Source organism: Arachis stenosperma, chromosome 1, assembly GCF_014773155.1.
Source record: "Arachis stenosperma cultivar V10309 chromosome 1, arast.V10309.gnm1.PFL2, whole genome shotgun sequence".
NCBI lineage: Eukaryota > Viridiplantae > Streptophyta > Magnoliopsida > Fabales > Fabaceae > Arachis > Arachis stenosperma.
The window spans coordinates 119,831,927-119,844,176 of record NC_080377.1 but is presented as its reverse complement, the minus strand read 5'-3'; the positions used below and the strand labels follow the sequence as shown (position 1 = coordinate 119,844,176).

The 12,250-nt window shown below is 35.3% G+C and overlaps 2 protein-coding genes across 3 annotated transcripts; one reads left to right on the top strand and one right to left on the bottom strand.

The window, feature by feature from the left end:
* The first annotated feature begins 3,329 nt into the window (after positions 1-3,329).
* On the top strand, positions 3,330-5,501 carry LOC130940724 (probable protein phosphatase 2C 27). Of its 2 annotated transcripts, XM_057868959.1 has the most exons (5): positions 3,330-3,534; positions 3,632-3,845; positions 4,072-4,275; positions 4,360-4,568; positions 4,719-5,501. In XM_057868959.1, the coding sequence occupies exons 2-5, from the start codon at positions 3,657-3,659 to the stop codon at positions 5,278-5,280; spliced, it is 1,164 nt and encodes a 387-aa protein (XP_057724942.1). In that variant the 5' UTR covers positions 3,330-3,534; positions 3,632-3,656; the 3' UTR covers positions 5,281-5,501. The 2 variants fall into 2 exon arrangements, with proteins under 2 accessions (XP_057724942.1, XP_057724933.1); XM_057868950.1 differs by having other exon boundaries at positions 3,448-3,845.
* Positions 5,502-6,283: 782 nt separating this feature from the next.
* LOC130968655 (110 kDa U5 small nuclear ribonucleoprotein component CLO) lies at positions 6,284-11,334 on the bottom strand. The gene is made up of 10 exons (XM_057894050.1): positions 10,437-11,334; positions 10,093-10,161; positions 8,810-10,003; positions 8,619-8,717; positions 8,343-8,501; positions 8,162-8,247; positions 7,871-8,069; positions 7,442-7,552; positions 7,085-7,291; positions 6,284-6,801 (listed from the first exon to the last, which is right to left on the bottom strand). The coding sequence occupies exons 1-10, from the start codon at positions 11,205-11,207 to the stop codon at positions 6,703-6,705; spliced, it is 2,994 nt and encodes a 997-aa protein (XP_057750033.1). The 5' UTR covers positions 11,208-11,334; the 3' UTR covers positions 6,284-6,702.
* Between the last annotated feature and the right edge of the window lie 916 nt (positions 11,335-12,250).

Below are 12,250 nucleotides of genomic sequence, written 5' to 3'. Positions count from 1 at the left end.
TTCAAAATTTTTTCGGTGATCGAGAATTTCTCGTAATGACCCACTCTAAATAATGATCAGTTATGGTCCTAGTTGGGGTAATACCCACTATATATTTATACTTCATTGATAGGATCAAAACAAAAACAAAAACAAAGGACAAAATCAATTCACTTCTATAGTTCTATTCCACTAGTATTGCATATTTTTATATGATTAACTCAACTATATGGCACTTGTATAGTTGTATTATTGTACAAGTGGTGGTGGGTCATACAGCACCTGAGTAAACAAAATCATAGAGCTATATATATATATATATATATATATATATATATATATATACGAAAATGCCAAAAGGTGTTGTTTTAATTTCTTGGCAACAATACAACCATTGTGTGTATAGAACTCTAGATACATTGATTTTTTTTTATTATATTATTTTATTCAAGTAAATAACTTTAATTTAATTTATAAATAGAGAGAATAATTTTTTTTCTTTCACTGAGCAAATCCTTTATTTTCTCAACTAACCAATCAATGTTGTGAAACTTTCTTGCGTCATTATTCTTAAATTAATAATGAAACAAACTCCGTGGTCCAACTTGTCCTTTTAAACTTGTTAATTATATTATATTGCACCATCTTGCAAGTACCTTTATTTGGTTTTGTTCGATTGTGAAGAGATCGGGCTTCAAGTAAACAGAGCAACTTGCATAGATAAACCATACCCTAAACAAATTATAATCTTATTGGTAGCATGCTCTAATTCGTGGGCAAATTAATCCCTTCCTCAAAAAGTTATTATCTCCTCTCAACTATTCCATGGCTTTTTCTACTTTCCGTTTTTTCTCCCTTCTTACATAAAAAATAAAATATACAAATGTTGTTATGGATAGAATACTAGAGATAGATCATGTAAGTTTAAGATTGTACCAGAAGCAAGATCCTTTTGTGTCTTATATAAGAATAAATTGAAAATGGTACATCACTTGTTTTTTTCATGTAATCGTATATAGAAGTTGTGGGGATCAATTTTGGTGGATTAGAGTGTGATTTGGGTTTGGTCAGTAACCACCAAAGAATGCTTTGAGGTGTGGATGGATAGAAAGATAAGGAAAGATATAAAGAAAGTGTGGATGATGTTATTTTTTTCTGTAATATGGTGCACATGGAGATGTAAAAATAATATTGTCTTTAATAATGAAGTGTTGGTATTAGAGAAGTTAAATGAAGAAGTTGTAGAATGCATAAATCGATGGTGTCAAGATCGATAATATAGGAGTAATTGATATACTTATGAGTGCAAATATTAAGTTTAAAGTGAATAAAAAGATATATGAAGTTGATTTTTATGCATGATTTATTGATCTATAAAAAAGTACAATAATTCTTGCAGAGTAAAAATTGAAAAGAAAATGATCATGATTTGATGTTGTATATCTGATCGGATTCATCTTGAAGTATTTTTAGAAGAGTTAAAATCATTATATTCTTTTTCTTTCTGATTGCTATTTTATGTTAATTTTTATATTTTTTTTTTGTAATTATTGCTCTGTTTTTGTTATTGTTTTATGTAATTATCTAAACAAAATATATTAAAATTAAACTCAATATTAAATATTAAAATAATTAGGTAGGTTTATACGGTCTCACCTAAAAGCATAGCATAGCTTTATTTAAGAAGCTAAGTAGAAAAGATGGCGTACGTGGAATAATAGTACGTCTAGTATGAAAACCTGGCCACTAAGTTAAAGATGGTTAACCAAAAGGTAGAAATATGAAATATCAAACATGGCTACCTTGTATTGTGACCTATACAACCAGGAAACCTAACTCTTAAGAAATTATTTACTTATGGTTGTTGCCGTCCTCAATGAACTAATTAACTTTGCGGAATTTCTTATAACTTTAATTTAGATTTACAAATGATGGTATTATATTATTATAGTATTTACAGAGACAACAATAATTGGTGACTGATTGCTACCACAATTATTTATTATTTCTTTAAAGGAAAGAATAACATTATTTAACATTTATCGTGTATTAGGACCACAGGTATGATTATTTTTCATGTAAAATATTAGGTGGATTTCGCAAGAAAAAATAAATTTGTTAGAATAATCTTTTGATGGTTGCTGTAAATGTAGAATATCTATCTAAAACACAACTATTTTGGATTTCTCGTATTTTCTGTATCTGCCATAGAATAACTAACTAGAGTAGAATATAATTAAGTAGCTAATCAAAATCTGGACACAGATTATGTTAACCGTTAAGATGTTGATAAAAAATTTGTCAAATTATTTAATATTATTAATTATTATATTCATATAAAAATATTTTTACATAAATAATCACTATATAATTATTAACGATGCAAAGTTAAAAAAAATTGTGTGTACACAAGATTTCAAATTATATATATATATATATATATATATATATATATATATATATATATTCTAAAACCTAAATTTTGACTCAAAAATATCTAATCGTTAAACGAGTGCAATTAGGTATCATTTTAATATTGTCTTTTATTCAATTTTTAGAAGAGAGAGAAAATAAAAAATATTTTTTTTTGATTTTTTGAACAACTAATACGTGAAAGTGGATATTTAAATTAATTAAATAATAATAAATTTAAAAAAAAACTAACCAAAAACTGAATTTTAAAGAATAATTAAGTAGCATTTTTGTAAAAATTTTAACAAATAAAAGTTGTGGTCAACTGTTTATGGTAAATTAAGCTTATTGAATTGTTTCCCAAACTTCCACACATGCTCTCCAAATTTTCTCAGAAAGTGTTGCTATTTTTTTCATCAGAATCACAAAAATGAAAAATAAAAAAAATGAAACCAATTAGAGAGACCAAAATTAAAATAATAACAATAATAATAAGAAGAAAATAAAAAGAAGTGGATATGATATGTAGATGCATAATATTTGGTATAAATATCGCAATATGATGGGATTTTTTCAATTGTGATTTTTTCTTTGGATGCTTACATAGGATGTGATTTGCATGATTGCAATAAAGGTAGGAAAAAGTGAAGGAAAATAAACAAATATCAAATGGATTGGAAGGGATGGGAAGGCAATTTGAATGTGATAAGGTATGCAAAGCAACATAGAAAACGACATCAACCAATCTTATTTCTCACTCTCACCAACAATATTTTAATACACCATACAAAAAATAAATATTTTTTTGTACACCAAATTTCATACCCATTTATTATCTTTTAAACTTTGACCAAGTCTATACTTTTAACACATTATTTTTCACATTAGGTTGCATATGCTTAATTAGTAGTTTTTAATATGCAAATAGTGGCTACATGATAAAAAATTAAAGGGACCAGAATTTGGGCCACACTTTTGATAGAAAAATCTGGAAGTTAACGGCTCACATTGTTTCTGAAATTTTGTTAAGCAATGTTATATCATAGTTATTTGGAACTCAATCTTTTTCCCCAACATATTCTGAGAATCTTCCTTTTAGTCACAAAACTCCATCAACTTGGTCTCACTCTTACATGTGAAGAGGTTGTTACTTGTTTCTGTTTCTGTTTCTGTCTCTGTCTCTCTCTCTCTCTCACTATATTTTTTTATTTTACCTTCCAATTTTGTTCCATGCCTGAAGGTGAAGGTGCAAGTGCAAGTAGCCCATGACTGCAGCAGCCACCATGTGTGTTGAGGAAGCTGAGCAAGTTGAGCATCATGATCATCAAGATATGGAGAATACTAAGAAGGAAGACATGATTCATAACAAAAAGTGGCCTTTGCATTGTGATAATCATAATCTCTTGATGGACACCACCTCTTCTTTTGCATCTTCCACTGCAAACTCACTCCCTGTCAGTACTTTCTTCTTTCTCTTCAACATTGCTTTGTTTTCATGCTTCACCATAATATGGCTATTTTTATTTCACTGATTTATTGAGGTTTAAATTCTTGTACTTTCTAATAACTTTAATTTATTGGTTCATAATTGTAAAATTTCTTGAGACCTTAGATAAAGTACGATTTCAGAATTGGTAGATTAGATTCCTGTTATTGAATTTCTGGTTTGGCACATTGTAGCTGGAAAGCATATGTGAGGAGACAGTGATTGCAGACAAGAAACAGAACGGTTCAAGCTTTGTCCCGGCTCTGCGCTCCGGCGAATGGTCTGATATCGGAGGCCGGCCTTACATGGAAGATACACACATATGCATTGGAGACATGGCAAAAAGATTTGGATACAATAACAACCTACTTTCTGAGGAAGCTGTTTCATTTTATGGTGTAAGCATGAATGAATGAATGAATGAATCAAGAATGTGCAAGTGCAAACCTTTGAACTGAATTAATGGTTTGATTTCTTTGCAGGTATTTGATGGACATGGAGGGAAGAGCGCGGCTCAATTCGTGCGCGATCATCTGCCTAGGATCATTGTTGAGGATGCAGGCTTTCCTTTGGAACTTGAGAAGGTTGTTACAAAGTCTTTTTTGGACACTGATGCAGAGCTTAAAACATACTCTCTTGAATCTTGCCTCTCTTCTGGAACCACTGCACTCACTGCAATTATATTCGGAAGGTATATCATGAAACCACTCGTCCCAAAAACTTAAGCTGATAGGAGGAGACAACATTAATAGTTATATCTCTAACAGTAACTGCACTGCAGTGCCTAATCTTGATTCTTGAATCATAGGGATGAGTTTATCTGTTTGATTGTGTTGCACAGGTCATTGCTTGTAGCCAATGCAGGGGACTGCAGGGCTGTGTTGTCGCGCCATGGCGCGGCAATAGAAATGTCCAAGGATCACAGGCCTTACTGCATCAAAGAGAGAAAGCGAATCGAGTCCCTAGGTGGATTCATTGATGATGGCTACCTGAATGGTCAGTTAGGTGTTACTCGCGCTCTAGGCGACTGGCATCTTGAAGGAATGAAGGACACTGGTGGAGGTGGTGGACCATTGAGTGCTGAGCCTGAACTCAAATTGATGACATTGACCAAAGAAGATGAATTCTTGATAATAGCAAGTGATGGAATTTGGGATGTTTTCCGGAGCCAAAATGCTGTGGATTTTGCTCGGAGGAAGCTTCAAGAACACAATGATGTGAAGCAATGTTGCAAGCAAATAGTAGAGGAAGCAATAAAGAGAGGAGCAACAGATAACTTAACGGTTGTGATGGTGTGTTTTCACTCAGATCCACCACCCCCGGTGGTTGTGGAAAGAGCAAGAGTTAGAAGAAGCATATCTGCTGAGGGACTGCATAACCTCAAATGCCTGCTACAAGGTTAGGTTAGAGATTATGTACATACACACACTTTCATCTATTATATATATTTATAGCCAATGCTGAATTCAAGAAGCTGAGACTGAGACTGCACCAACTCATTGATTTGCTTGTAACTTGCAAGAATAATGTGTAGCATTGTACTATTATTTTGCAGATATTAAAAGCAGAAATGAATTTGTAAATAATTGTTTGATGCTATCTATAAGAGAAATGATTTGGAGCACTTCTTTTTGTGTATATCTTTCTTTTTATCTTATCCCATTTCTTATTACTCACTTTTAATAAAAATAAAATAAAAATTATTTATACAAACTATCTATATATGTTATTAACTTCTCATTGTAGATGGATCAACACATGAATTCTCTAGCAAGCTACATAAGCATCAATAGCCTCTTCTTTTTTCCATGTATCCTTCACCCTTCGCTTGATGGTTGCTCTTGGCACATCTTTGAAGTGTAGTGGTGGCTATGCCACTTAACCATGCAAACATCTTTATTTGTGTGAGTTTTCCAAGATTCTGTAAACGTTTTTTCGTTGAAAATTGCATCTAACACGCAGATTAACAAGTGCCTCACTGTGATTGGAAGAGGCTTCTTTGAGCCTTAATAACACATCAAGAGAATGTAGAAAGCGACATTCAGCGAGACAAATGATGCCAACACATTGCACGATCCATAAATGTGAGAAAATACATAGATATGCAGCTGAATTACTTTTCCGTTTAGGGAGCAAGAATAGACAGAGAAAAGTGATCTACCAGAAAGTGTGGAATTAGCTCACTAGAAACCAATGGTTGCTATACATTTGTTATGTTTTCACCATCAGCGTATATTTAATGGAAACCACCCGTTTAAACGTGGACGAGATATATGTCATGGACTTGTTAAAATCCAATTTTTTATATTAAAAATAAGAGATCATTATCATGCATGATGGTCACAATATATCCAACCATTTTGACCAGAATTTAAACTTAAGTAGCTCTACATGATTAGGCTGAAATTACGATAACGGTAACTTAAATGAAAAATAAAAATTTTGGTATCTTGTATACTATGTAAGCATTGACAATACAAATATGAGCCCACTCTTACAATTTTTACGATTTGAAGGAAAAGGGAAAAGTGTTAGTACTACAACACTAACAGAGCAATGATCCATTCAATATTAACTTCTTGTACAAATGATGCCCTCACCGGGAGTATAAAAACATTTTCAGAGGGGAGGGATGATGGTTCCTACTATTACAAAATTAATGGCACAGATGCTTTACTCCAGTAGGAACCAATTCGCAAAGCAAAAGCACATACAATTTAGCTTTTATCACCTTGGTTATTTGATTTCCACATCACAGTGGAACAGCCTAATGCCCAAACTCCAAAGAAAAATAGTACAGGGTGATGCCAAAACTTTATAAAGAGTCACATCATTTGTTGATGAAGATCTGCTGCCTGCTGTGCCAGTTCCACCATCATAGCTTCATCGAAGAACTTGCTAATGCTTACATCCTCGCTCATTCCCTGCAAAATTGGGTGCAAGAGCATGTTAAATTATTGGCAGCTGCCATAAATGCTCTTCTCCGAATACATAACAAATATTTGTCGTAACATTGATCTAACTTCCTTACTACTCTCAAATATATTATTTATTGGAAAAAATCTCACAAAGAAAAAGCAGCAAATGCTCAGCTAGAAATACTTCAAAATAAGCATGGAATTTGAACAGTGAGGAAATAAATAAATAGAAGCATAGTAAAATTTATGGTAGTTAATGACTGTGAAGATCCAGGAGGAAAGGCTATACCTTTCTACGCCTTGTTTTCACCATAAACTCACGAGCAAGATGTTGAATTGGTGCTGGTTCAAGTGGACGCAAAACAATGCTTTTGTCCAGAGGATCTCCAGGAACAATAGCCCAGTGATCAAAAACAGAGAGGCAAAATGCTTGACCTTGAGTGTGATATCTCAGGTCTGTCTCGAAACCAAAAGATTCAATCACGGGCAAGAAAGCCTGCATAGTGAGGAACAAAATAAGTAAAACAGATTGCTGGTGCACTAACAAATTCAGGCCTACTCAAGTTATCCTTATCATGGGAGCAACCTAAGAACAAGAAGCAACGCCAACTAAATCAGGTTACAGAGAAAAAGTTAAACCACCAACCTTAACAATATAAGCTGGGGTGCCTGGTTGAGGAACATCAGCAGTAACATGTCCACGCCTACGAGATAACACAGTGTAGATTGCAGATACACAATCTATTGGTGTTTGAATCTGATGGAAAGGTCCAAAAAAAGAATACCATCCAAGCATCAGTAAAATGATAACATGACTGTTCTTAATAATCTATTTAAAGAAATGCAAAAGCAAGTATTGTTTTAATGACTTTCATGAAACTATTATTCCAGCCTTGTTTTATTAGGGCATCATGTAAGCATAAGACATGAAAATCAACTTACTACTAGCTTGAATGCACAGCCTTCGCAAATAATATGACCATGGGTTAGTCAGAGAGACAAACCAGATAATTATTACATTCAATTACATTTGATATGCAGCCATCATTATAAGCTAAAAATAACAAGAATGTACCTCCACATAATATACTGGTTCCATAAGCCTAGGGGTAGCCATAAGGAAGGAAGAATAGGCCACTCGTCGTGCTGTTGGAATTAACTGGCCAGATCCCCTATGAAGTGGCTCAGGAGCAATTCTTGCATCAACAATCTTGAATTTAACATTTCTGATGGGTTCATCACACAGAGGTCCCTCTCGTGCACCCCACTGAAATCTGCTCCCAAAATATATATATAAAACCTCATATCAATTTGCAATCAATTAATTAATCACTGAATAGCAATATAGTTCAATGCATTTATTTACCCCTGAACAATGGAATCCTTGACAGCATTCAGCAGGCTCTTGTCAACTTCAGTTGGAAGGGTGTCATCTAACAGAATATTGGGGCCCTGCATTATGTTTGCACATATGACACAAAAGTTCAGAGACGGAACCATAAAAATAAAATAAAATAAAAATAAAAGAGCAGAGCAAGTCAATTTACCTGCTTATCAGGGCCAAACGCCCAGATTGACCGTGCAGCAAGGAGATCCCAATCATACTTAGTCTGAAAGAATTCACCTAGTTTTTTCCGATTCCAGTCAGTACTAACAACACCATTCTCTATGTCCTCAGCAAGACCTCTTTCTAGTGGTTCAGCAATCTAAAGAAAAACCAAAAGCGAACAATAAATCAGCCCAGGAAAAAAGTACTCATCAAAACCATACACCATACGTTCTTGAAAATGCTTACACAACAAGTTTAGGAGATAGGTGCCTACCATAGTTATTTTGTTCTTCTTATTTGGTGTCTCGGCAAAACATTTCATTGAAGACGACTCGACAACAGTTTCACAGAATGATACAACAGGATCTGCCACCTATAGAAAAGCAAAGCAAAGTATAACTGAGTCAACAAATGGGAGGCACATTAATGATAGAAAAAATGAGTAGGGGTGAACAAATAGATTACCTTGACTTCCACTTCAGAATAAAGCTCCCTGAGGTCCTTCATGATTGAATCCAAGTACAGCTCACCAGTCCCTAATATAGTGTGCTCCCCAGACTCCTCCACTTTAGTAATGGCTAGAGGATAACTTTTGCTGATTTTCCTGAGGCCCTCTACCATTTTCGGCAACTCACTTGGATTTAAAGGCTCCGTAGCTGTTTTAACCACTGACAGAGTATTGAACTGAAGAGGCCGGAATATATATACATCCTCATCATAATCTACATTACAAAGAGTGGCAGTTTTCATGATTGAAGCATCCACGCCTTCAATTAAGACCCAAGACCCAGGAGGAGCCTCAGCAATTGGCATCCTATCTCGAGCTTGATACACCCACAACTTTGTTACCTCTTTCACGGTCATGTCCTCCTCATCATCCGGTGAGTATCCTTCTCCTAGAACACGTACAGTTTGTCCTGTCTGTATCTTGCCACTATAAACTCTACCAAAAGCATCAAACACACTGCAATCAGATTTGGGGTACAATTTGGTTACATTAACCATCAGGGGCCCAGAAGAATCACAATGTGCCATGGATTTATAAATGATTGAGTCTTTAGGCCCAGTATATATATGATCAACTTTTTTAATTGCAGCATCTTTTGGTGAAGGAATATGCTGAACAAGCATATCAGTAAAACCAGAAGCTGAACCAAAGACTGTCTTACAAGCCAGCCTTAACAAAGGTTTAACGTTTAATCTATAGGCTGCATTACTTAGTTTAACTCCAAGTTCTGCCAGGGTTGTCTCTACACTCTTTTTATGTTCTCCAATCACTTGGCTATAAATCTTGTAAAGTGGTTCCAGTACAAACTCAACAAAAGATCGTTCACCTCCACTGGCAGGGGGTTTCTTTTTAAAGGTTCTGGTATCTGGATGAAAATAGTAGTCTCCCCAAAGGCGAGAAGCAAATTTATTAGCTTCCAGAGGAATTCCATGCACCTTCCCGTACAGTTTAGCAAATGATTGCAACGTAAATGACCATCCAGCAGTGCCACTTGCAAAACAAACGTTCCCAGCAACTGGATCAATAACTTGGACATCCCCAGCAATAGAAGATGCAGCAGATATGTGACTATTGATTACTTCCAGTGTATGCCTTAGTTTATGGTAAGCATCTTTTGGGGGTAATTTAAGCTCAGTTATGAGCCTGTCAACCTAAAATCAAAATCCTTTCTCAAATAAGAATTAAATGGGACATGAAAAGGATTTAAAGTTGCAATCAAGACTACAGAAAGTTCATTTACCTTATTGATTACAACAACTATAGGAAGCCGCTCCTGGATTGCATGGCGTATTGCCCTCTCAGTGTTTACCTACAAATCACAAGAAACTAAATCCTCAAAATCTTACAGTCATTGTCATTGCAACTAGCACTATCCCTAACAAGGCCTAGTCATAATCTAACTAGTAGTTCGCAGCTACACTTTTGAAAACAAATCACTTATGTAAAGCTTAAATACCCGAAACCAACCAATTCCGGAATTTCAAGTTATCGACACTATAATTTAATCTTTTCTTTTAAATCCAAAAATCAAGCCCACTACAGCTATAATGACAATGACAATATCATTAGATAAGAACACTTTACCATGACTCCTTCAGCAGCATCGACGATCAAAACGGCACCATCAGCGAGCCTCAAAGCCGCAGTCATCTCATCAGAGAAATTAACATGGCCAGGAGTGTCCATAATATTACACAAAAACGACTTGGCATTACTATCCTCAAGCACGAGCGACATTGGAACGGCCTTAATTGAAATCCTTCTCTCCTGTTCATCTTTCCTGGTATCAGTGTACCTCATATGCTTCTCACTCTGGTCATCAAACGTCGCCATACGGTGGGTCTGCTCAACAAGCATGTCCATGAACACCGTCTTACCATGCTGAAGGTGCCCGATAAGCGCCACGTTCCTCACAAGCGCAGGGTTCGACATCAACCCTAACAGAAACTGGGGAGCCACGTAGGTTGAAGAGTCCTTCACGCCAACCTCGAAGTCCTTCTTCTTTACTTGCTTGATGATTGACTGTTCCAGAGACTGCTCGTCTTCGTCCATGACTAGGGTTTCCACGTCTTCGCCGTAAACCTCCTCGGCGGTGGGGTAGTACTTCTTGTCCTCCGCCAGGACCACCTGGTTGTCCACCATCTCCACGTCGTCGTTCCCTGAGGTCGTGATCCAGCCGTTCGGATGGGCCTCGCCATCGGATGCAGCGCCGTCTTCGGCGGAACGGTGGCGTCGGTCACCTTGGTCTTCCTCATCCTCTTCGTCGTCGTCGTCAATGTCTCTGTCGGATTCTTGGTCGGACTCGATTTCGGGCCCGATGTAGTTGCCAAACTCGTCGTATAAGCTATCGTCCATGGTCGAGTGTTACTGTATTGAATGAATCTGGGAGCAGAAGAGAGAAATGATGTTCAGTGAGCTTCACCGTCGTTTCAAGGAGTGGAGGGGTTTTTGGACATGTTTACTGCTTTAGCCGTTTAGGGTTCAAAACCAGCAACCACTAGGGGGAACACGATAATTCGAGTTTTTTTTTTTTTGAGTTATTGGGCCTAATTCAATCTTGGCCCAATTTTAACGACTATAGCTGGCCCAAAATGAGCCTCGTACATTATTCTTCTTAGAGTGAGTTACGTATTGAACATTTTTGTGATTTTTATTCTAATATTCAAATATTTTATTTCTATCATAGATTGAATTGAATATTAAAAACACTTGCTTTCTTTGATTGTATTAAATGTTGAAAGTGAATTTATTTTTTTTTTCAAGCACAATTTTATTGATTATTACCTCGCCGAACTTTCAAGATTTACAAGCTTACCAAACTCATTTATTTGCTAATTGCTTTAAGATGAAGAAGATCAGATAAGAGTGGTAGTATTCATCAATTTTCAAACCCTACACTTGGGTTTCTTTCTCTAGTCAATCTCTTTAATATCAAATTCTCTCTCTCTATATGCGAAAACGAGTGTTTAGCAATTTAAGATTGATGAAGAATCGTCTTTAAACACGGTTGTATTAGTGTTTAAACTATTGTAATATGAATTTATGCCTAAAATATATCCGTTTGCAGTTATAATTAGAGAATTATTCATGATCATATATGTCTCCCTATTGCGCACAATTTACTATATATATACTTAACTTAGAAGGCAACAAAAAATTTCCCATCAGTCCATGGTTTGAGTTCAGAGAAAACTTCATTATCTGATTTGTATTACTTGTGCTAGAATTTATGTTAAGATTAAGCTGCAAGTGCCCTGTAACACTGCTCCAATAACAATTCGTATGTGTAAAATATATATATATATATATATATATTAAAAGGCTCTCGTTTTATTTATATATAAGATCTTATAAGCTTGTACACACACCACATGTACATAGGTACATGATACATGATA

Excerpts from the sequence above, each read along its gene's own strand:
- LOC130968655 (XM_057894050.1), bottom strand. The coding sequence starts at position 11,207 with ATGGACGATAGCTTATACGACGAGTTTGGCAACTACATCGGGCCCGAA. Across the intron at positions 10,004-10,092 it reads TAGTTGTTGTAATCAATAAG|GTTGACAGGCTCATAACTGA; the intron begins GTAAATGAACTT and ends TTTTGATTTTAG. Across the intron at positions 8,248-8,342 it reads CGTTTGGCCCTGATAAGCAG|GGCCCCAATATTCTGTTAGA; the intron begins GTAAATTGACTT and ends AACATAATGCAG.
- LOC130940724 (XM_057868959.1), top strand. The coding sequence starts at position 3,657 with ATGACTGCAGCAGCCACCATGTGTGTTGAGGAAGCTGAGCAAGTTGAG. Across the intron at positions 3,846-4,071 it reads CCACTGCAAACTCACTCCCT|CTGGAAAGCATATGTGAGGA; the intron begins GTCAGTACTTTC and ends GGCACATTGTAG. Across the intron at positions 4,569-4,718 it reads ACTGCAATTATATTCGGAAG|GTCATTGCTTGTAGCCAATG; the intron begins GTATATCATGAA and ends TGTGTTGCACAG.